General features: G+C 34.1%; 1 protein-coding gene across 6 annotated transcripts in view; it reads left to right on the top strand.

Annotated features, from left to right (window-relative positions):
* CUL4B (cullin 4B) overlaps nucleotides 1-23,221 on the top strand; it is a 117,419-nt gene extending 94,198 nt beyond the window's left edge. For 3 of the 6 annotated variants that reach the window (XM_019717655.2, XM_019717657.2, XM_074323697.1), the window contains 18 exons: nucleotides 1,231-1,334; nucleotides 1,848-1,917; nucleotides 2,613-2,686; nucleotides 3,657-3,819; nucleotides 3,963-4,052; nucleotides 4,335-4,417; nucleotides 5,053-5,120; nucleotides 6,051-6,169; nucleotides 7,233-7,425; nucleotides 8,303-8,407; nucleotides 8,888-8,998; nucleotides 9,445-9,530; nucleotides 10,653-10,760; nucleotides 11,632-11,745; nucleotides 12,446-12,551; nucleotides 13,681-13,853; nucleotides 15,369-15,521; nucleotides 17,355-23,221. In XM_019717655.2, the coding sequence (XP_019573214.2) occupies nucleotides 1,231-1,334; nucleotides 1,848-1,917; nucleotides 2,613-2,686; nucleotides 3,657-3,819; nucleotides 3,963-4,052; nucleotides 4,335-4,417; nucleotides 5,053-5,120; nucleotides 6,051-6,169; nucleotides 7,233-7,425; nucleotides 8,303-8,407; nucleotides 8,888-8,998; nucleotides 9,445-9,530; nucleotides 10,653-10,760; nucleotides 11,632-11,745; nucleotides 12,446-12,551; nucleotides 13,681-13,853; nucleotides 15,369-15,521; nucleotides 17,355-17,450 (2,016 nt within the window). In that variant the 3' untranslated portion in view covers nucleotides 17,451-23,221. Of the gene's footprint in view, nucleotides 1-1,230; nucleotides 1,335-1,847; nucleotides 1,918-2,612; nucleotides 2,687-3,656; nucleotides 3,820-3,962; nucleotides 4,053-4,334; nucleotides 4,418-5,052; nucleotides 5,121-6,050; nucleotides 6,170-7,232; nucleotides 7,426-8,302; nucleotides 8,408-8,887; nucleotides 8,999-9,444; nucleotides 9,537-10,197; nucleotides 10,261-10,652; nucleotides 10,761-11,631; nucleotides 11,746-12,445; nucleotides 12,552-13,680; nucleotides 13,854-15,368; nucleotides 15,522-17,354 lie in introns of all 6 variants that reach the window. The other 3 variants (XM_019717653.2, XM_074323696.1, XM_019717656.2) reach the window with 2 other exon arrangements.
* Nucleotides 23,222-23,599: the final 378 nt, after the last annotated feature.

Below are 23,599 nucleotides of genomic sequence, written 5' to 3'. Positions count from 1 at the left end.
ATACAATGGGAAGAATATTAAAGGAGGAAGGGGGAGATTCCATAGAGGACCAGTGTGAACAGAGAGACACATGAAATAAACATAAAGACACCTTTAGGCATTTGTGGCCTAACCCAAGACCCTATGGAAAGTGGCCACTGGAGACTTAGCCTTCTTATTCCTCAGCTGCTGGATGTAATTGTCCTGCTGTTTCCTGGTGAGATGTAGTGACTTCTTTCCTCCTCCAGGGATGTAAGCGGTTACCTTTAAGCTTTCTTTTCGTTTGCTAATTCATTTACTGGACCCGCATACTGGGAATATATCTTCCAACTACATATTTATAAAATTCCACTCCAACCAACAAGTTGGGTGCTCCCTTCGAGTTAATGTTAATGGAATTTCTGCCTTCTGTTGTGGTGAGAAAGGAATCCTGGTGGTATACTTAAGTCATTTATTACTAGTTGGAATTGTAGATTATATCAAAGTTCATCCGAAGAGTTTTATCATGACTGTTGTTTTAAATTTGAAAACCTTTTGATATACATAACAAGAAACTCACTGAAATCTGAAGTTTGTCCCTTTGGGATCTCGGTATAAAAGAAGACCAATTCAGCTATTAGAATGAAGTTAAAATACAGTCATTTCCTTCTGTAATTATTATTTATTCAGTTGTGCAAATTTTAAAAACCTATATTTATTGAAGTATTCTTAAACTGAAATGTTCAAGAAAAATCCTTGACGTTTAATTATATTATACTTATAATACTGCTAGCAATCATTTCTGCATTGTTCTGTTTAGGAAAACCAAAGAAAGTATAAATAAATTTTAATTCAATTGTGGTGAGACTGCCCAACCCTTCTGATAAATAATTGGTGAAATTATTTTTTAAACTCAAAGTGGATTTCTGCTTATGAAAACAATTAGCAGTTTAAGAACAAGACAGCATTCATATGTAGCAGTTGTTATAAATTGGATGTCTTCATAGGGGGGAACTTGGCTTGATTCCCTCCATCCTTACCCTTTACAGCCATAATCAGTATATTAATTGGTGTTTTTTGGTACAGTACATTGGCTATTGAAAAGTTCACCACCCACATTGATACAATTTTGTGTTTACTTTGTGTTTTAAATGGATGCATAACATTTTAATAAGCTGACGTTGTAGAAATTGCAAACTAATAAGAATTTGATGTAAATAATTGAGACCCTTTCCATTCTTTCCTTAAGCAAGTATGTGTTTAATCCTGCAGGCTGTAGAAAATCTCTGTTCTTACAAGATTTCCGCAAACTTGTACAGACAGCTGAGACAGATTTGTGAAGATCACATCAAAGCACAAATTCATCAGTTCAGAGAATATCCTTTTAAAAACAAAACGTCTTGTATTTTTATCTTCTCCTCCCTCTCTGTCCCTTACTATTTAATCCAGCTTGAAATGGAATATCTGTGTTTCACAGATTTGTTATTTTTGTTCATTTTGCTTCTAGAGAAAGAAAAAACAAATCCTGATTTTTTTTTAGCTTTAATTAGGGCCTAAATCTACATTGTAGTACTAGTGTAAATAAGATGTCTTTACGTCTTTACCCTTTTTGTCCTAACAAATTTCCATTTGAGGAAAGATAATCTTCTAAAGGAAGTCATAAACTGAAAACACAATGCTCAATTATGTTAAAGACTTGTTTTTAAAGGCTTCTTTTAGTGGGATCTAAATTGTTTCTATAGTTTAAGAAATAGCATTTTGTTCTATAATTAAGTGTTATTAAGTTTCATTTAGTATGTAGAATATTCCATGTTTAAGACAAATATGCTCTTACATCACATGTATTACTTGTACTAAGCACTTTAAAATATCCTTGACATACATCTCAGGGATTCGTTGGATAGTGTTCTTTTTCTAAAGAAGATCGATAGATGCTGGCAGAATCACTGTAGACAAATGGTAAGATGGAAAAAGTATTACATTTCAGCTAAATATTGTAGTTAAAAATTATATTTCTTCAAATACAGGAATGTTAGCTTTGAAAACTTTGCAGTTGGTGCCTGCCTCAATATCTGCTCTTGTTTTTGACACACTTAACCAAAAAGTATTTACCTCATTAAAAACATTACATTTTGTCTCTCAGTCTTGATGGATATCCCACTCACTATTCGATTACCTGTGAAGGTGTCTGATGGTCCTGTATTTTGGCTTATTTACATCACAACCTTTTCCTTTCTCCCTAATCTGGTATTACTTTATACTTTATGTTCTGCAAATTAAAAATCTTAAAATCCATCCCTCCCGTCCAAAACCTCACATTGTACAATTTAAGGCAGCTTTACCCTGAGCACTGTGATCTCCTCCCCCCGACACCCCATTCCCTGTTTATGTTTTCAGTTATTGCTCAAGTTGCAAAGATGTCATAGGATCATTTTAAATGTCCGTTTCCTGGAAACTACAGCGAGGATTAAAATAATAGAGTAGTTTAATAAAAATGGTGTGGACATATTCTCAGATAGATGTTTATCTCTGTGTTTGATCCTACTAGTCTAGTATATATTCACGCAAATCCTGCAATTTTTATCGAGAATAAATATTTCAGCTTCACAAAGTATAAAAAATGTTTGATTTCTTTCTTTCTTTTTCATTGGCAGATCATGATTAGGAGCATTTTTTTGTTTCTGGATAGAACTTATGTTCTTCAGAATTCAATGCTACCCTCCATTTGGTAAGGATGCCAGAAAAAAAATTATGAAAAGATTTATTACAAATCATAATCAAATCTTAATTATACTAATTGAAGAGAGTGATACTGTGAATATTCTCTTAAAAACTCACATTTGGCTTCTAGACTTGTATTTATAGCAGTTTTAACTTCTTAGTTAATGTTTTACTTTTTTAAAAAAATTTATTGGGGTGACAATTGTTAGTAAAATTACATAGATTTCTGGTGTACAATTCTGTATTACATCATCTATAAATCCCATTGTGTGTTCACCACCCAGAGTCAGTTCTCCTTCCATCACCATATATTTGATCCCCCTTACCCTTAATGTTTTACTTTTGCTAATATTGGATATAGCTAACATTCCCTGAGCTTATACTAATTTATGAAGAAGTTTTTTTTTGTTAACAAAGGAAATTTAAGTTTGCTCTAGACTATATGAGTGTGCATCATTTTGTTGCTAATCAAGAGTTCGTTCATTATCTTTTAACATTATTATGGAAAATTCCATGTATACATGAAAATAGAATAGTATAATGAGCTCTTCCCACCATTTACCTAGCATCTACCTACAGTAATTATCAGAGTTCACTGATTTTTGAGTACTAACGCCAGATGACAAATGACCAATTAAGCCTTCATTACCAGTATATGAAGACCGTTTTTTAACTTTGAACTAATTTTATCTCTTAATTTGACCAAGGAAAAAATCCACCAAAGGAGATAATAAACAAAATTTAGTTACGGAGGAAGGCAGGAATTTAGCTTCAGTTCTCATTAAAGAAAAAATGAGTTTCCTGTGTACTTTAATTTAATAATGTAATTTAAAATTAAATGGGTGGATTTTATCCTTTTACAATTGCTGCTTCAAAGCCTGGAGCCCTAATTGACATGTAGTGAGAAGTTAAGCAAGCCTCTCCAGAGTAGTATTGTTGTTCAATTAATTTAGATTACATATATTTTTTTATTTTAGGGACATGGGACTGGAGTTATTTAGGGCTCATATTATAAGTGATCAGAAAGTCCAGAATAAGACAATTGATGGCATTCTTCTCTTGATTGAGAGGGAAAGGAATGGTGAAGCAATTGATAGAAGTTTACTCCGAAGCCTTTTAAGCATGCTTTCTGATTTGCAAGTAAGTTAACTCCTTCACTTAATACAGAGCTGATGGTTATCCCTAGTTTGATGTTTTAAAACCACATTCATAGTGCTGTTCACTTAGAGGACATTCAATAAACATTTAGTGAATAAGTAAACTATTTTGTTTTCCCCTCCCAGATTTATCAGGATTCTTTTGAACAACGATTTTTGGAAGAAACTAACCGGCTTTACGCAGCCGAAGGCCAAAAATTAATGCAGGAAAGAGAGGTATTTAAAAACCATGATTAAGTCTACTGTATCTCACAATAGAGATAAGCTTCTCTTCGCATTTATCTTCCCAACATTGTGATGCTTTTCTCTCACTTAGGTGCTCCTTTCTTTTCGCTGTTCTTAAAGGCCAGAATTCTGGATCATAAACTCTGCCTATAATTTTACATATGATTCAACCCTGTTACATTTGACAGGGCTGCTCCCAGGATCTTTTGGACTTGACATTTTCTGAATGATTTATGGGGAGGAAAACAATAATATAAAAAACTATCTTTGTAGGTTCCTGAATATCTTCATCATGTTAACAAACGCCTAGAAGAAGAAACAGACAGACTTATTACTTACTTAGATCAGACCACCCAGTAAGTATTATATGCTCTGCCTAATAGCCTTAACCTATGTTGTTGAATCGCTTAAGGCACTTTAGGCATCCCCAAATATGTTAGTAACTATTTTCAGGTGTGATTTGAGATTTTTAACAATTGTTTTCATAATGCAAACTTCAAGTTATTTCCCCTAGTTAATTAGATTTGATCAAGGATTTGATTATGGGTTGTGTGTATGTATTAAGGATGTAATTTTAAAACATAGTATTTGAAGCTGATGGGATCTTTGAAATTTTCAGGCCGATTACAATTCAGTGGCTGTTCATAGAGCAAACTATGTCTGTGCTTCCCTAAATATTACCAAGCAAGAAGTTCCTGAAAGCAGCATAGATAATTTCTTTACCTTCCTAATAAAAGCAGAGAAACTTGGAAAAAGCCAGCTACAGAAGACCTTGGAAATATTTGTTTCATGACGTAAATCAAATTCTGAAATATGCTGTCTTTTCCTTTTAGGCATAAAGTAGAGTAACTCTGAGCACCGATAAATTTATACATAGGGTAGGAATATTAAAATGAACATAAAACAAGCTATTTGATTTCTCCCCCAAGAAAAGGCTTTAAATTTTCAGCAAAGTCAAATCTCAATAATTCTAAACTTTTTTTCCTTGTAGGAAGTCATTAATTGCTACTGTAGAGAAACAACTTCTAGGTGAACACTTAACAGCAATTCTTCAGAAAGGTAATGGGCAATTTATAAACCAGATTACCTCTAAAATGGTAGCAGCAGACAATTAGAAACAGATTTTAAAGATTACCCTTTTGAAAGCTTGATAGGATGTGGTGGCTGCATTTCTGAGGATGGACACAATCCTTTTTCCCTACTCATCACACTAAACTTTCAAAAGGTGCTTCTTTATGTAACTTAAAGATATGGGAGCTAAAGTGAGAGGGCTCCACCAACACCAATAAAGAAACTGGGAACTTGGGAATTTCTGACTGACTTTGTGAGACTACAGTAAGGAAAGGCATTCGTTTTTGCACTGAAGTGCATTTGTTCATAGCATATAAAACTGAGCACTTGTAAGTGATCTTAGAGTATGCCCTGCATTTACTTTGACAATGCCACAAATAGGCAAAAGCCTTACCTTTCTCTCCAACCATCTTTTCTTTTGTATAAAATAGATATATTTTAGAACTTTAATACAGTTATACTATTATTTCATTCTGAAAATCAAATACATTAGAATCTCATTTAAACTTGGCCTATTAATGTATGGTTTTGATATACCACAGGCCATATCCAATAGTCTGAAATATAGCTATGTACACTAATGTACACTAATGACTACTGTATATGTGAGGTATTTATAATGTATATTTATGTAAACCAGTGTTTATAAATTGGTTTATACATCTGATCTACCATGCTTAATAGTACAAACCATTACACAATTATTTTTTATTTTTATATAGGCTAAAGCTCCCTATGTATCATTTTTACTTGGAAAGGTGATTGTCTGTTTGGGTTTAATTCAAAGCAAATCACTATTAAAATTCACAGATTAGTCATAGTTCAGACCAGTATTGCAATAATAATTTAACTTAATTTTCATTAAAATAGCTGACATCTTCGCTCACTTTTTTAATATGAAAATGTTTCAAAATTCAGGTTTAAATAACCTTCTTGATGAAAACCGAATTCAAGATTTATCTCTCCTGTATCAGCTTTTCAGTAGAGTTCGAGGTGGAGTTCAGGTTCTCTTGCAACAGTGGATTGAATACATTAAGGTATTACCAATTAACCGGTGATTTTTTTTTTCTCTCTCATGGCTTATAATCTATATACCCAGAGTACATATCAGCAAGTATTTCATACTTGTTAGATCCAATTTTCCCCCTTTCTTCCACCTGCGCCTCCTCCACCCCCATCTGGTTCAAGCTGTTGTTTCTCAGTCTAGTTGTGTAGGACACAGCTCCCTGGCCCATGCTGGTATTATGAGCCTTGCACTCCTCCCAGCTGAGGCAGTTGGTCGCCAGTTGGCGGTCAGCTGCTCACAGCAGCTCTCGCCAGCTGCTGGCCACTCACGCTGGCCACCGGCCACTCATGGCAGCACACGGTAGCCCACGGCAGCACACAGCAGCCCACGCTAACCTATGGCTGCTCACAGCAGCCCAGCTCCAGGGAGAGCTGTTGTTCACAATCTTAGCTGTAGAGGGCGCAGCTCACTGGCCCATGTGGGAATCGAACCGGCGACCTCGGCATTAGGAGCATGGCGCTCCAACCACCTGAGCCACCAGGCTGGCCTATTTCATTTTTTATTTTTTATTTTTTTTATGTAATGGGAGTTTTGAGAGCAGTCATCCTGAGAATAATAGCTGTATAGCAAATCAGCATTAATACAGTTACCTTTTTGATGTCTACCATGATTTGTAGCTCCAATACTTATAGCAGTGAATGTGGAAAAAGAAAGGGGACTTTTTTGGGATCCAGAATTCCTTTCCTTTCTTAAACCTTACACTGAAGCCAGATTGCCATTAAAAAAAAATCAAAGCTGATTTCTTTAAAAGTAGGGAAAAGAGCCTAGAGACTTATAACTATGCCCCATTAAAATATTGTATACCCACTGGTCATTTCTTGTTTCACGATTATATTAATAGATTGAATGGTGTCAGTCTGGATGTTTTATCACTTTATTTTTCTTTTCCTGATTTAGTAAACAGCTTTACTTGAATTTTTTTGAAATATAAAATTATGTATATCTACTTAAAATATGATTTGAGGATTGTTCATCATAGATAATTCAGTTCTAGTAAAAATGGTAATTTTTTTTTTTTTTTTTTTTTTTTTTAGGCATTTGGCAGCACTATTGTAATTAATCCTGAAAAGGATAAAACCATGGTTCAAGAATTGCTGGATTTTAAAGATAAGGTTGACCATATAATTGATATCTGTTTTCTGAAGAATGAAAAATTTATCAATGCCATGAAAGAAGCATTTGAAACATTCATTAACAAAAGACCAAACAAACCTGCCGAACTTATAGGTATTTTTCTAGTCCCTTTTACCAGTTATGTCCTTCTTTTGTTCATAAAATTTCAGTTAATCTGAAATTTTGACAAGGTTGTAATATATTAACTCCTCATTTATTTGAAGTTGCTTAGCTGGTGGTTTCTAAGAACCTGGATGTAAGGAATAAATCCTTCAAATTAAAGAACAGCTCAAAGCCCACTTGTCAAACATAATGTTCTTTCATTGTAAGACAGTACATTGGACCCTATTTACTTTTATTTATAATAAAATTGAGGTCAGTTTTATAAGCCTACAGCAATTTAGAGGTGGGGCAGGGTGCTGTTTTTAGAGGTCCACACTTAGGGCTACAAGAAAGGGTAGTGGAAAGTACAGTTGCCAGTGAGAGAGGGAATAAATATGTCCAGGACAAAAACAAATCTAATATTCTGGGCCCATTTAGTATAAAGGTGTGGTATAGTGTAGTGCTCCTCAGGTTTTCCCACCCAAGTACCCCCTAATGTCAGAAGAGGAGGTACCCTGAGAAGGTCTAGGGTCTTCTGCAAAAGGGTGAAATTTCATTGGTCTACTATTTATCCTTAAAATTTTTGCAGATTTTGCCTCCAACTCTGTAAAGATTGCTGACCATCATTGTAAAATGGACACTCTAGTGGAAAGTACATTAGATCTGGAGCCAGAAGACTTGGGTTTGAGTTCAGGCTCTGGTATTTATTAGCTCTGTGACACTGAACAAGTCACTTGATCTGCCTGATTTTGGAGACTTTAAAAAATGCATGTATACCTCTGAAGCATTGAAAAACTCAGTATATTATACTTCTGTTTGGGTATGTGTAATGCCTAGTACATCATAGTTATCCATAATCACTAAACAACAAACTTTCCCCTCATTTTAGCTAAGTATGTAGATTCAAAGCTTCGTGCTGGCAACAAAGAAGCTACAGATGAGGAACTTGAAAAGATGTTGGATAAAATTATGATCATATTTAGATTTATCTATGGTAAGTTTATTTTTGTTTTAATATTTTTCTTTTAGAACAAAGCACTGAACAGAGAAATGAGCAAGTATAATCAACCTGGAGGGAGTATTATTTGGGAGTTAGATATTTTAAATTCTGTTATACTCCTTGCATTTAATTAATTGGGGGTACTTAATTGCCTTGTGTTTTGATTTTTCCACTATTACAAGCCTTGGATTTTGTTATTTGTTTTAATCTCCAGAGTATTGACGCTAAAGCTACTGGTTGATTAAAGCTTTTCTAAAGAAAAGTTAATGCAGTCTTAATTCTTTATAGCAAAGAATTTTAGAAGTGCATGATGCAAAAGTCTACCTCTAATGTTTTTTGCATTTAACAAACTTGGATAAAATGTATAAATGTAAATATCTTGGAGTAATGGTGTGATTTATTAAACACTTTGAAGCAATTTTGTCAGAACTTTTTATTGGAATATTATGAGTTGTATTTTATTATTTAATATAGGCAAGGATGTTTTTGAGGCCTTCTATAAGAAAGATTTAGCCAAGCGCCTGTTAGTTGGGAAGAGTGCATCTGTAGATGCTGAAAAATCAATGCTGTCCAAACTTAAACATGGTATGTTTGTCATTCTTTCTGTTCCTTTTCTTCTTTGATTTCTAAAAGAAAATGTCAGCCTAATTTTTACTCTTTTGTCGATCATTCTATGCACATATGATAAAAACATAAATTGAGTAAGGTCATAGGTTTCCAACCTATTGTACATATCCAGAGCTGTCGCAATTTTTAAAAAATAAGGCGTTGTTCTTGTTTTCATTATTTGCATAAAAATTTCCCATTTATCTTATGCCTACATAGTAGGTAAGGTTACTACAGGATTAAAGAGTTTGATTCTCAATTAGTGGGGCATGCGCTTTGGGGTAAGGATTTTTTTTTTATTCTTATGAATAATTACAGGTCATATTTCATGGTAAAGTAAGTTTTGCATTTCATTTTTTCAATTTTAAGTTCTTTGTTTTTAACCACTTTGAAATATTATAAAATATTGTACATATCTTTAATAGAATGTGGAGCTGCTTTCACCAGCAAACTTGAAGGAATGTTTAAAGACATGGAACTTTCTAAAGACATCATGATTCAGTTCAAACAGGTAAAAGTGAGTTAAACTCTTACTTAATTCCTTGAGCTTAAATATATTTAGTTATCTCCTTGCTGTGGTTTGTACTGAAGAGGATAAATAGAAACATGATTTTGTTGTAAATATTTCATAGCAACTTAGATGATACTCACAGTAGAGAAAAAAATCATCAATGAAATGTAAGTGTATTTGACCTACTTCATAATTTATTCTCAATGTACACCCATGTAACACAAAATTAGAAATAAAATGTTTTCAACTGAAGTCAGGACAAGAAAAGCTGTATTAGCTAAATAGTGAGAACAGGGCTTTCTCCAGCATATAATCATTGTTGATTTGCATGTTCAAAAGTGGCAATGGGAAGGGAGGAGAGGTGATAGAGTGATTGTGTAAGGCCTCTGGGGACATTGGGAATGAAAAGCTAGATCCACAGTTTTGCAGATGTTGGTAGAAGGTGATTTTGAAATATTTAAGAACATAGGTATAGTGATGGCAAGTCATATTTTCCTCTCAGGGTTTTAATAATGACTTCTTTACCACTATATTGCTATGGTGGGAAATGAGAGTGAAAGACTTAAAGAGAAAGATCAGGGTCAATAAGATCATGGGTCCTATAGTAGCTACAGAATAGGGTTTATCTGCTTTGCCCTTTCCCCTTTTTCTTCCTTCCCCACTTCAGGTCACCCCCTGCAAACAGGCAGTGGAGCAAGTGAAAAACCGGAGACTTGGGCTGGCTGGTGGGGTGAGGATTGGGGGTTGCTGCAAGGTGTTCCAAGCCACATAGGGTTCTCCAAAGGTGGGGGCTGCAGGTGGTATGGGGGAAAGAATGGAGAAGAGATTCCGTAACAACAGCCCAGCTGTATGTGAGAAATTATTTAAGTTGATAATGCCTGTGATGAGAACACATGATCCTCATGTGACATTGTTACAAAATGCTAACCAATGCACTTTTCTAGTGTATTTAATATAGGCTTTATTTATAGTCATTTTAATAGTTGTCTTTTATTTTAGAGATAGTTAGTATTCGCATGTAATTTTATAATGGGGAACTTCTTGAATGGGTCATTATTTTGACATGAAATGTATGCACTTTTAGTTTTCAGATCTCAGTATGTGTGTTTCATCTTATTGTAGTATATGCAGAACCAGAATGTACCTGGGAATATTGAATTAACTGTGAATATTCTGACAATGGGTTATTGGCCAACATATGTACCTATGGAAGTCCATTTACCACCAGAGGTAAGAATGCTGTTTAGGACTCGAGTTATAAGCGTAGAAATACATGACACTTCTATTTTGCTTGTCACTGAAAAATAAATGCTTTTTAAAAGTTTGTGTCAGTAAACACACCAACACCAAATGCCAACTATTTTAATATTTTACTCTTATGTTTATATTACTCTTATACTAATATCATTAGAGCACAGCTATTGATGCCAAGTTTCTATTCAAGGACAATTTCCCTGACTCTTCTTTCAGTTCCCCAGATAGTACTTACCACTCTGCCCAGCTCTCAAAAATTATTGCTCATATGTCACCTGGGGGTTGGATTGCTGAGTGATGGGTGCTTGAGTAAATCCATCCTAACTAATCCATCCTAACTCCTGTCCAACACAGGACCAAAGTTTAGAAAAGGGGTTAAGACTAGAGAGATAGATACTGGGAATCCTCCATGGAGATAATTATGGACACCCAGGTAGTAGATCTCTCTCATTAAGAGGGAAAATGTAGAAACAGGAAGAAAAAGTCTAAGGCAGAACTTTGGAAAGGGCTCTCATTTGGTGGTAGGAAGAGGAACTTGTGAAGGAAGCCAGTGAAGAAGCAGTAGTGAGATAAACCAGCATGGTGCAGTGGCACAAAAGGCATTGGAAGTGAATGTTTCAAAAGAGGGAATGATTAAATGTTGCAGAGAGAGCAAAGAGTGTGAAGAATGATAAAGACCATTAGATTTGGTCGTTGGGAGATCATTGTCTTACATCAATGATCAGTGAACCTACTGGAAAGTCTTAAAAATATCCAGAAATTATTATACATGAGGTAAATATAAAAAGTGGTTAACGTGATATTGGATACAGAGTTTAAATAAAGATTTTTTTTTTATTTACTGTAGATGGTAAAACTTCAGGAGATTTTCAAGACATTTTACCTTGGCAAACATAGTGGCAGGAAACTTCAGTGGCAGTCAACCCTAGGACACTGTGTACTAAAGGCAGAATTTAAAGAGGTAAGTTGGGTGTTCCCCAAACTTAGTTTTCACTTTCATCTTTGATATTGAGGTCATCCCTCTTAACTTGTTTAATAAATTTATCCTAAATAATGCATGACAGTGATAGCTTGTCACAAGTTTGTGTATATTATAAGAATGGTCTTTTCCATAGTTGATTTGGCCCTGCTGCAAACTGAAAACCCTTTCTCCCACCCTTTCCCCACTTGTAGATGCAGAATTCACACTGCCACTTCTTAACAGGAAACTTCATTTCTTGCCGGGGGCTAGAGAATAGAGTAGGTGTTAAGGGGAACAGTTCTCATCAATTTCAAAAGGTTCCTGCAGCTTTTCATGACTTACCTGAATCAAAAATGTCAAAAATGTCAAAAATAGTGATTTCTTGCTGCTTGCAATAAATATCTAATGATACATAAGGCTAAATTATTAATTTTCATTACTTTGTTGTTCAGTTTTAATTATAAAGGTTTAAAAATAGACCTATAGAAAGGTCACCCAGTCTTTCTTCCTGTTTTAGGTAGGATCACACCACAGCTAAGCCCTACAGTGAACATACTGGCTTTTCCGCATAATGTTAATCTGTGTTTCTAAATCCACTGATTAAAATGTTTTTTCCTGTAAGAGATTAGTTATTTGATTAATTTTTCATATGTGTGTTGTTTTTTTAAATGATGGCTAAACACTGTTGTTTCTCCAACAGGGTAAAAAAGAACTCCAGGTGTCTCTTTTTCAAACACTGGTGCTGCTAATGTTTAATGAGGGAGAAGAGTTCAGTTTAGAAGAGATCAAGCAGGCTACCGGAATAGGTTTGTGTTGAATCAGTTGATTAGCAAGCTTTATTTAGTGTCTACTATGTCCACTGCATTAAGTTAAGAGCTCTGGGGGAATATAGAGGAATAATCCCTCTCCTCAGCACTCATAATGTAACCACTGGGAAAGGGGGGAATAACATTTGAAATAATTTCACAACCAATAAGTATCAATCTGTGGTGCTGACTAGGAGTGTGTTAGGAATTCAGTGAAGCAAAAGATCACTGGACTGGCACAGTTGGGAAAGCCTTCATGAAATGGGTGGAACTTGAGCTGGGCCTTCAAGTTTTAGTTAGGGAGAAGGCCTATGCTGCAAGGGGAAATAATTGTGAGAAAAGGCTTGAAGGTAGGAATGAGCACAGTGTGGGTAAGAGTCATGAAGAGTTTAACTGCAGCACGGAATAGGGAGATAAAAATTAGATAGGTAAGGTAAGATGGGTAGAGGCTGATCATCGAGAGCCTTATAAATCTAGCAGATGAAACCTACATTGTAGGGTCTCAAGTGTGTGACATAGTGGAAGTGACTTATTTGGACAACTTAACTGGAATCAGCAGACAATAGGGCAGCTCAGAGGATGAAAAAGTTCCAGTCCAGAAGCTAGTGGGGATAAAGTAATAAGGGGCTTAGACTAGAATGAGGCCAATGAGAATGGAGAAGAGGCATCTCTTAGGAAGCAACAACTTACTAGGTACGTGAAAGATGGAGGAGAAGGAAGAGTTTAAGATGATTCCCGGGTATCTCACCTGAGTAGGCTGGTAGCTTCATGACTAACAGTTAAAAAGAGGACAGTTTTATGGGGAAGGTGGTGAATACAATTTTGAACATACAGGAGTTGATGATAGTAAAAACAGCCAGGTGAAGGTGTTCTTTAAATGTGGGACTAGAAAGAAGTGAGATGTCATTTCTGAAGATTTGGTAGTTATCCACATGGAATAATTGAAGTCTTTAGAGGATGACCTGGAAAAAAGCTGTTGGATAGAATAAAGAGGAATTGGTTGATGACCTTGGGGTAAAAAGGAAACAGTTTTAATAGACGGATAGGGTTGAAGCTAGATTGAGGTTGAATATAGGTGTTCTTGTTGATGAGCTATCAACAAATAACTAAGCCACTATTTCTTCTTCAGAGGATGGCGAATTAAGGAGAACACTGCAGTCTTTGGCCTGTGGCAAAGCTAGAGTTCTGGCAAAAAATCCAAAGGGCAAAGATATCGAAGATGGTGACAAGTTCATTTGTAATGATGATTTCAAACACAAACTTTTCAGGATAAAGATCAATCAAATCCAGATGAAAGAAACGGTATTTCTTTTGCATTCTCCTCGTCCTCATGCACTGGAATTATATGGGTTCATAATAAAAAATTATAAAGAAGATTTTTCTGCCTATAATACTGCCACTAACAATATATTCTGTGCCTATATCTAGTTCAATGTATTTCAATATTTAATTTTGTATTTTTATGGGGGGGTACACACAATTGGGCCTGATACTCAACAGTTTCATGTACTGCTTTTTTTGTTTAACATTAAATCTTTAGACTGTTTCCATACCATTAAATATTTCGATAAAGTGGCACATGGCCACATAATATTCTTTTACATGGCTATTATAATTTATTCAACCAGTGTCTGTTTCTGGGCAACTAAATTCATAACTTTTTAGTATTATCAATAAAACTGCAAGAAACCTCTTTGTACCTAAATCTTAATCTTTCTGAGCCTTTCCTGTGATAAATTCGTGGAAGTAGATTTTTTGGGTCAAAGAGTATGAACATTTTAAGAGTCTTAACACATTATGTCGTATTGTGTTCCAGAAAGGCTAGACCAACTTACATTCTGTCTAGCAGCATGACTGCCTGTCTTAATGGTGCCCTCACCAGCACTAAAGATATTTTCTTTTTAAAATCTTTGCCAACTTGCTTGATGAAAAATCTGAATGATTTAGTATTTCTTTAACAGTGAATATTTTGTTAGTTTTTGCCTTTTGAAATTGTAAGAAACTTTTATTAAGAAAACCAACAACTACAGCATTTCTTCAAACCAGTTGATTTCAGTCCTAATAGGTTTAATGCAGGGCTTGAGAAAGTTTTAATATGGGATAGAGGTCAGTATCTTAAACAAGTTCCTGTCTTGTTGACATTCACATCAAAGGCATAATATTCCCTTAGAAAATTACCATGTCCTTTTAAAATGTTTATTCTGTAACAGAAAGAAACTGCAAAAAGCCCAAACTATTCTTTTGATTTAGGTGCCAAATATGAACATTTTTTCTTTAGCATTAAAATTGGTAAACTGACTCCTAAATACCTAAATTTCTGTTAATCTTGAATGAATGTAAGCAGTAACAGTATGCATTTCTGATTTATATATGACCAAACAAAAGGTTTTTTTTAACTTTGATTAGCTGGTTAGTACCATACTTGAGTCAGCGGTCAGAGTCAATTATTTTACAGATAAGCTAATGTCACACAGAAATCTGGTCAATAACTCCTTGTGACTTATTTAGAAGATTTCGAGGATAGAGTAAAAGAAAATGATAAATTTTGCATCAGCTGGTCCCTACTTTAAAAAAGCAACTCAAAGATGGTATTTTTCTATTAACATTGGCATTACTTCATAGGTACAGCTCTATAATTAGGACAGAAAGGAGTTATGTTTGTAGGATATATTCTGTCATTTCCTGTATAAGGTTCTTTTAGGTGATTTGGCATATTTAAAGTATTAGCTGTGTGTTATGTCCCTGAAATACACAATTTGTATAATTAATTAAGTTTCACTTCAGGTATAATTCCTAAGTCTAAAACTTCTTTGTTAGGTTGAGGAACAAGCAAGCACTACAGAAAGAGTATTTCAAGACAGACAGTATCAAATTGATGCTGCAATTGTTCGAATTATGAAGATGAGAAAGACACTTAGCCACAATCTCCTTGTTTCTGAAGTGTACAACCAGTTGAAATTTCCAGTAAAGGTAGGTACTTCCGTGTTTTCATATTGAGCTTGTTATAAATAAAAGAGAATACGTTAGATTTTCAAACACAAATCTTACAAACATAGACTAAAGCCTCAAGATCATTTGGAGGGAAAAAGTTTTAAATTATCATGTTCATATATATGATTCCAAAAGAACCTTTATTGGAATATGTGGGCAGCTGTGATAAAAAGGGAAAAACAATTTATAAAACCTATTTATTTATTTATTTATTTATTTATTTATTTATTTATTTAATATAAAAGCTGAAAGTTTAGCTGCTAAATGAGTATTTGAAATTTTCAACTTCATTCACTATATTTCTATTGAGCTTCTTTCTTACTTTTTTCTCCTTGAAATACTTTGGTATTTGAAAGATTTGGTTATTTTAAATTAAATGTTTTGTTTAGTTAGCTTATATAAGTGTCCATTAGAAACTATACAGATAACTAGCCATCGTTTTGAAAAGTTTAGCAATAGTTCTGGCAAACTGAAATTGGTTGTTAAATGGACATTCCAGTGTAAATGCCTAATAATAAAGAGGCTTAGACAATGTGATGGTGTACTGCACTGTTTCTAAGTTTTAGAAGATTCCCAAACCCTTGTGATGATAAACACTTGGTAGAGTTTAGCTAGACTATTAGCTGTTGGCTTTCTCATGAGCTTTGGGCTTGTTTTTTTCTTTTGTAAAATGGGGATGGTAATAGCATTTACCTTGTAGGGTTATTGTGACGCTTAAATGAGATAATATATGTAAAAACTTAGCACTGGATCTGGCACATAATGTGCTTGTTAGCTGTTAATTCTAATTAGATAGACTTTATGTCTTCACCAAATTTAATACTGCCTCCTCATTACTACATTCTTACCCTCATGCTCTGCTAACCATTTCACCTCCAGCCAGAGAGATCACTGATGCTAGATAAGATAAGAGGAATACTGTAATAAATACTGTGGTGATATTCTAGGTCTTTCACCATAATTAAGAGAAAGCCATTTTGATTTTCAACCCTTGGAATTACTGGGTGATATGTCTGAAATTTTGGCTGCCCCATCAGACTACTTTCCCTCTTTAACCCTCTTGATCAAGTGGCCATTTTGCACAATATGAAAAACTCTATTAGCAAGCAAGATTATATTTTTTTATAGGCTAGATACAAAAGGCAGTGGAATTTTGTCATCCAAGAGCTAAGAATACAATCATGAGAACATGCTTATAAGCTTTCTTGATGATTTTTTAACCACGAGTGGGATTTGAAACTCCAAATTGTTTATAGTAGGCAACAGTTAAATCTTACATTAAACTGGGAATACGAAGATCTGAATTATTAGATGATACTTCACTTATCGAACCATTTGTTGTAGTCTTGTAAATAGTGATTTATGCAGTACATTTTTTATTTAATAAAAATGCAAGCTGACTTTGAGAAATACCTTTTGCCCAAATGTAGGGCCTACCTGTCTTTTTAAACTGTGTTGGCAAGACTAAGTAGCATTCTGTCTCCCTAAACTTATGTGTTCTCATGTGAAGTTATGAGTTAGTCTTTTGTATTTGTGCAGAGAATAGCTGGTTCTTAGAAGACCTCTATAAAATAGAAAAGTAATAGAAAGTATTGTACAATAATATGACCAGGTGTGACAGTATATGCATGGTATAAAAATATGTCTCAATCTGGATTATTTTCAGTATACTTTCTCTTTAAAAAATTAAGGCAATTAAACACATTAAATCAGTGAGCCAAAACTGTTCTTTTTTGAATGGGGTGTTGGTAAATGGGCTTAAGTCAATGAGCATGAGCTTTGCATTGAAAATTTGCCTTCTCTTACATACAGCCTGCTGATCTTAAGAAGAGAATAGAATCCTTAATTGACCGGGACTACATGGAAAGAGATAAAGAAAACCCAAACCAGTACAACTATATTGCATAAAATTTTGGCCTTGGAGCATTTTGTGTCTCATGTTGTAGCCAGTCGATAAACTAACCTGTTGATCTTATATTATTTGACTTTTTTTATACTACCGATGACCAAATGAAGCAGTGTAATGGAAATAGTTGAGTTGACTTTTTCGGTGGTTAACATGCCCATTAAAAGAGTAATATTTACCTTTAAGAAGTACGTTGTTGAACTCTTTGCATGTTATTTAGTATGATGTGCAGAAAACTCGTAAGAAAGTACCTGGTCTTCTTGATTCCTCTTTGGAACTGGGCAAGAGTTCCCTATGACTATTAAAAAGAGGGGGGAGGGGTTCTTATACACCATTAATTATGAAGCAAAAGTTTATTTGCTTTAAATGTCATTTAAAGATACTTAAACTGCATGCAAACTTTATTTACTGTACAGAGTTCTGGATGTATTTATCAAATAGGAAAACCACCCTGGACTTGGTTGTTTACCTGTTTTGTGATTTCCCTTGAAAAGAAAAATAAGTTGTCATAGTTATTGATATTTTACTAAGTAATGTTCTGTTACACTGAAAGGGATGTTTTGAAAAAATTTATTTGGAAACAAGTTTTCAAGTAGAGGAAAAGTTGCTTATGTAATCTCTTGTATATACCCATCCTCAATTGTTCCATTTATGGCTATGGGATGTGTGTATATGGTTTAGCCCTGAGTTTACTGTGCTAACTAACAGGTACTTATAAAAATAGCTGAAATAGAAAATTGCTCATAATTTGTACTAGAAAAACACAGTAGGAGAGAAAAATCCAACTCTTTCTTCATATTAAAATTGGATGCAATATAAACATCACAAAAGAGACCAAAACCCACATATTTTGTACATTTTTACACAAGTAAACATTCACCAACTGGTTTTCAACTTTAGACTTTAATGTTATTTGGGCAGTTTCGTCTTTAACTTGGACCAATTGTAGATTATTACAGGCTTTTTAGGATTTAGCATAGCTATTTTCCCCACCAAAGTTTTTTTGGAAGCATCCCAAATCTTTGTTGGTAAATAAACCTTTCCTGTCATCCTTATTCTAACTTCCTGAAGCCCTAGATGTGAAAGTCCTCCCTCATTTTCTCCACACATCCCCTCGTTAGGAATTTCAAATTCTGTATTGTGCTGATCTTATTCCTTTCAAAATTGCTTGAAGATAAAGAGTTCTCATAGCCACTGGACACCTACTTTTTGGAGAAATGTCCTAGGATTGTTCAAACATAGAAAATAGCAAAAGTGTTGTTCTTCAAATTGATAATGTGAGTAAAAAGCTTTTCTTTACCATCAGTGTTTTTTTTCTTTGTTTCTGTGGGGTTTTGTTTTTTGGAATTTTTTTTCCTCCTCGTTTGTTTTTCCTTGAAGCTTTGAAGGGAATTGATCTTGGAGGAGAAGCCGAAAATTTTGTTTTGTTTTTTTAAAAATCAGAACTGCTTTAATGTTTTTTGCAGCAATATATTTCTTTGACTGTTTGGGGGCCATTAGGAAGAATACCTATGTGCTAGCTGTCAACTGAGGAGAGTTGGCTCTTCTGTCTGCTATTGATTGTTCCCTTGAGTTCTTAAAGACCTGTGAACAGCTATTTAAACAAAGTTGCCTATTTCTCCACAATTGCGTCAATGTACACACTGTTGTCTAACAATATGTGGTATTTCAAATGCCTTTCTAATTTCTTTTTGAGTAGCCATCACCTATATTTTCTCAGCTCCTCTGGTGTTTCCTTACATGAGCTCATTCAACAAGGAAATGCAACTATTGTGTTTGCCCTTTCTCCATACTGGGCCATCTACGTTAGTGTTCTAACATCCCTAATGGTTTCTGAGATATGTAGATTGTTCCACAGTATAACTTGGTAGTTACTCTTAAGGAATTTTTAGGTAGAATTGGTCCTGTTAGGAGGAGACTCTTGGTGTCACCTTCGCTATCTTGAAAGCTGGTCCCTTCCCTGAGGCTCTTAATTTTTTGAAAACTTCATGCTGTTTCAGCTGAAAAATTGGCAAGACTATTAAAAAAAACAAGTTGAGGGGAGCTGTTTAAAAAATTGGAAAGTAATTACAAACAACATTGGATGATTGTGACTTTTCAGTTATCTATCAGTTGAATTTTTGTGCTCTTTTTCCCTGTGTATATGGTGGTTCTATTTTTCTCCAATAAAAATTTATTTAGAAGTTTCTAGAAAAGACCTTTAAAATTCAACTATTGTAAGACAGTTATAAAACCACAGACCTTAAAATCTCTAATAATTTCTTTTATTGGATTCACATTTGTCGATTTTGTTATTTTTAAAATTTCTCTCTTTGTGGTGGTTTAGTGATAATGCTATAAGAATGTGGAAGAGGGAGGAGGGTATGGTAAAGGGTGAGTAAAATTCCCAGGAAACCTTAAGGTGGTTATTTATTCTTAAATGTCATTTTAGAAGGATCAAGTATAAGTATATAACACTGTTTTATTCAAATCCTCAAAGTCAAATAGTTGCATAAGGTCAATATGAAACTAGCCTAGATTTACGGTGAGGGAAAAATAAAAGATTAAATACTTATGTTTTTGTGGCTCTTGATCTGCCTCTTCTGTTATGAGTTCTGGACTATATACTCTGACAGTAAGATGCTCTTTGAGAACTTTATCAAACTGGAAATCAAGAAGCCTTTTTGAACCCAGTTCTTGAGTCTGCTGAATGGCCTTAACATGATATCTAGCCATAGTCTTGAAATTCTTATCTTGTACATGTGTGTAGAGTTCAGGAAATCAGTTTATTCTATTTAGGTGTCTGTGTTTTAGAATTTTCAGAAGTTTGTTTAATCTTAGCATCCATGTCTTTTTTTTTACAGTAGCTTTTTTTTTTGTTTCAAAGACCATTCTGTTTAATGCTCTGAATGTCCAGAGTGTTATAAAAATGTTCTGTTCTCTTATCTACATAAAATTGCCAAAACAAATTGTTCATTAAAAGAAATAAGCATTACTAATGGGAATTTGTATAATTATGTTTTATATAGTATCCATGCTAATGCTTCATTAATCAATGTTTTTCAGTTTCCTACAAAAAAAATTTGCTTTGCATTTGAATAATGAAGAGATTTGTTCACCTGGGAACACTTGGTTCAAATTTAACACTTTCTTCAATTATTTTCCTTGCTATTAAAAAAAGGGTATTTCTTTTTTTGAACAGACACATAATATAATTTTATGTTTAGCAATCCTTAGAATTTATGTACAGCATACTGACAAATTAACCTTTCTTTTATGGAACTCTTTTTGATGTAGAATATAAGAATATACTGCAGAGACACATTAGAACATAGTAGTTTTGCAAACTATAAAAACAGATCCTCTTCATATCCTCTAATTCTTATAATAAAATCTTTTAAAACCTTTTCTTTAATAAAAACCTTTTATTTTAAAATACACATAATGTAAAAGTTACCATTTTAAAGTATACAATAAAATAACATTTAGTACATTCACCATTTTCATCATCCCAAAAGGAATCCCTGTACTTATTAAGAAGTCACTCCCCATTACCCCTCTACCCAACTTCTGGAAAATACTAATCTGCTTTCTATCTCTATGGATTTGCCTAGTGTGGATATTTCATATCAATGGAATCATATTATGTGACCTTTTGTGTCTGGTTTCTTTTGCCTAGCATGATGTTTTCAAGTTTCCTCCAGGATGTAGCACGTTTGAGTACTTCCATTTCATTTTATGGCTGAATAATAGTATGTATATACCACATTTTGTTCATTCTTCTGTTGATGGACATTTTGGTGGTTTCCTTTTGGCAAGTGAATAATGATGGTACGGACATTTGTATACAAATACCTCTTCAAGTCCCTGTTTTGATTCAAGTCTTTGGGGTGTATACTCAGAAGTGGAATTGCTGGGTTATTATGGTAATACTATGCTTCACTTATCAAGGAACCACCAAATGTTTCTATAGTAGCTGTACCATTTTCCATTCCCACCAGCAATGTACAAGGGTTCCAATTTTTCCACACCCTCATGAACACTTGTTAATTTCTGTTTTTCCTATTATAGCTATCCTAGTGGGTGTGAAGTGGTTTTTGAATTACATTTCCTTAATGACTAATGATGTTGAGCATCTTTTCATGTGCTTGTTGGCCATTTGTACATTTTCTTTGGAGAAGTGTCTATTCAAGTCCTTTGACCACTTTAAAAATGGTTTGTCTTTATGTTGTTGAATTATAAGAGTTTTTATATAATAGATATACTAGACCCTAAGCGTATATAATGGTTTGCTAATATTTTCTCCTATCCTGTGAGTTATCTTTTCATTCACTTAATAGTGTCTTTTTAAATTTATTTTTCAATTATAGCTGACTTGACAATGTCTTGATGCAGAAAAGTTTTCATTTTAATGAAGTCCGATTAACCTACTTTTTCCTTTTGTTTCTTGTACTTTTGGTGTCATAGCTGAGAAACAATCACCAAATCTGAACTCATGATGATTTACCCCTATATTTTCTTGTAAGCGTTTCATAGTTTTATTCCTTAAATTTAGATCTTTAATCTCATTTGAGTTAATTTTTGTATATGGTATCAAGTAAGGGTCCAAATTTATTATTTTGCATGTGGCTATCAAGTTGTCCCAGCAAATTTGTTGAAGAGAATATTCTTTCCCCCATTGAATGGTCTTGTCATCCTTGTTGAAAATCAATTGACCATACTCGTAGTTCTATGAGTTTATTTCTGGACAGTCAAGTCTATGCCATTGATTTATATATCAGTCATTACATCAGTACAATACTGTTTTGATTACTATTGAATTTTAGTAAGTTTTGCAATCGGGAAGTGTGAGTTGTCCACTTCTTTTTCAAGATTGTTTTAGTTATTCAGGTCCCTTGCTATTCCATATAGATTTTAGGATCAGCTTTCCATTTTTGCAAAAAAGGCCATTCAGGTTTGATAGGGATTGCATTAAATCTACAGAGAGCTTTGGGAGTATTACCATCTAAACAATATTAAGTCTTCTAGACGATGAACACAAAATGTCCTCCCATATTTTTAAACCATTTGTTTAAGTTCTTTAAAAAATTTCTTTCAGTAATATTTTATGCTTTTCACTGTACAAGTCTTGCATGTCTCTGGTTAAATACATTCCTATGTCTTTTGTTCTTTTTGATGCTATTGTAAATGGAATTTTTTAAATTTACTTTTCACATTGTTTATTGCTAATGTATACAGAATTTGCATATTAATCATGTACCCTGCTAGTTTGCTGAATTTGTTTACTAACTCTAATGTATTGTGGATGTTAAAGGATTTTCTAAATATAACATCTTTGTTATCTATGAATAGAGATAGTTTCACTTCTTTCTCTTCAATATCGGTGTGTTTTATTTCTTTTTCTTGTCTAATTTCTCTGGTTGGAGCTTCCAATACAGTATTGAATAGAAGTGGCTAAAGCAGGCATTCTTGTCTTGTTCCTCATCTTAGGGGGAAAGATTTCAGTCTTTTGCCATTGAGTATGATATTAGCTGTTGGTATTTCATAAATGCCCTTTATCGTGTTGAGGAAGTTCCCTTCTATTTGTAGTTTTCTGAGTGTTTCTATCATTAAAGAACGTTGCATTTTGTCAGATGCTTTTTTTGCATCAATTGAGATGATCATGTATTTTTCCCCCTTAGTTGTATTAATTGGTGTACAGTTTGCTTTCCATGATTTCAATTACCCACAGTCAAATGAGGTTTGAAAATGTTAAATGGAAAATTCCAGAAATAAACAATTCATAAGTTTTGAATTGCGTGCTTTTCTGAGTAGCATGATGAAATCTCCCACCACCCCACTCCCTTCTGCCCAGGATATGAATGATACACTGTCCAGTGTATCCCTTTGTCTAGTGTACACTACATGCCCTTATTCGCTGAAAATAAGACCTAGCCAGACCATCAGCTCTAATGCATCTTTTGGAGCAAAAATTAATATAAGACCTGGTCTTATTTTACTATACTATAAAACTGGGTCTTACCTAACATAATATAAGACAGGGTCTTATATTAATTTTTGCTCCAAAAGACACATTAGAGCTGATGGTCCGGCTAGGTCTTATTTTCAGGGAAACACGGTAGTAGCTATCAAGGTTATGAGATCCACTGTCATGGTATTTCAGTGCTTGTAT

The sequence above is a fragment of the Rhinolophus sinicus genome, chromosome X (genome assembly GCF_036562045.2).
Source record: "Rhinolophus sinicus isolate RSC01 chromosome X, ASM3656204v1, whole genome shotgun sequence".
Classification (NCBI taxonomy): domain Eukaryota; kingdom Metazoa; phylum Chordata; class Mammalia; order Chiroptera; family Rhinolophidae; genus Rhinolophus; species Rhinolophus sinicus.
Note: the sequence above shows the minus strand (reverse complement) of the source record. Positions and strands in the feature narration are given on the sequence as shown.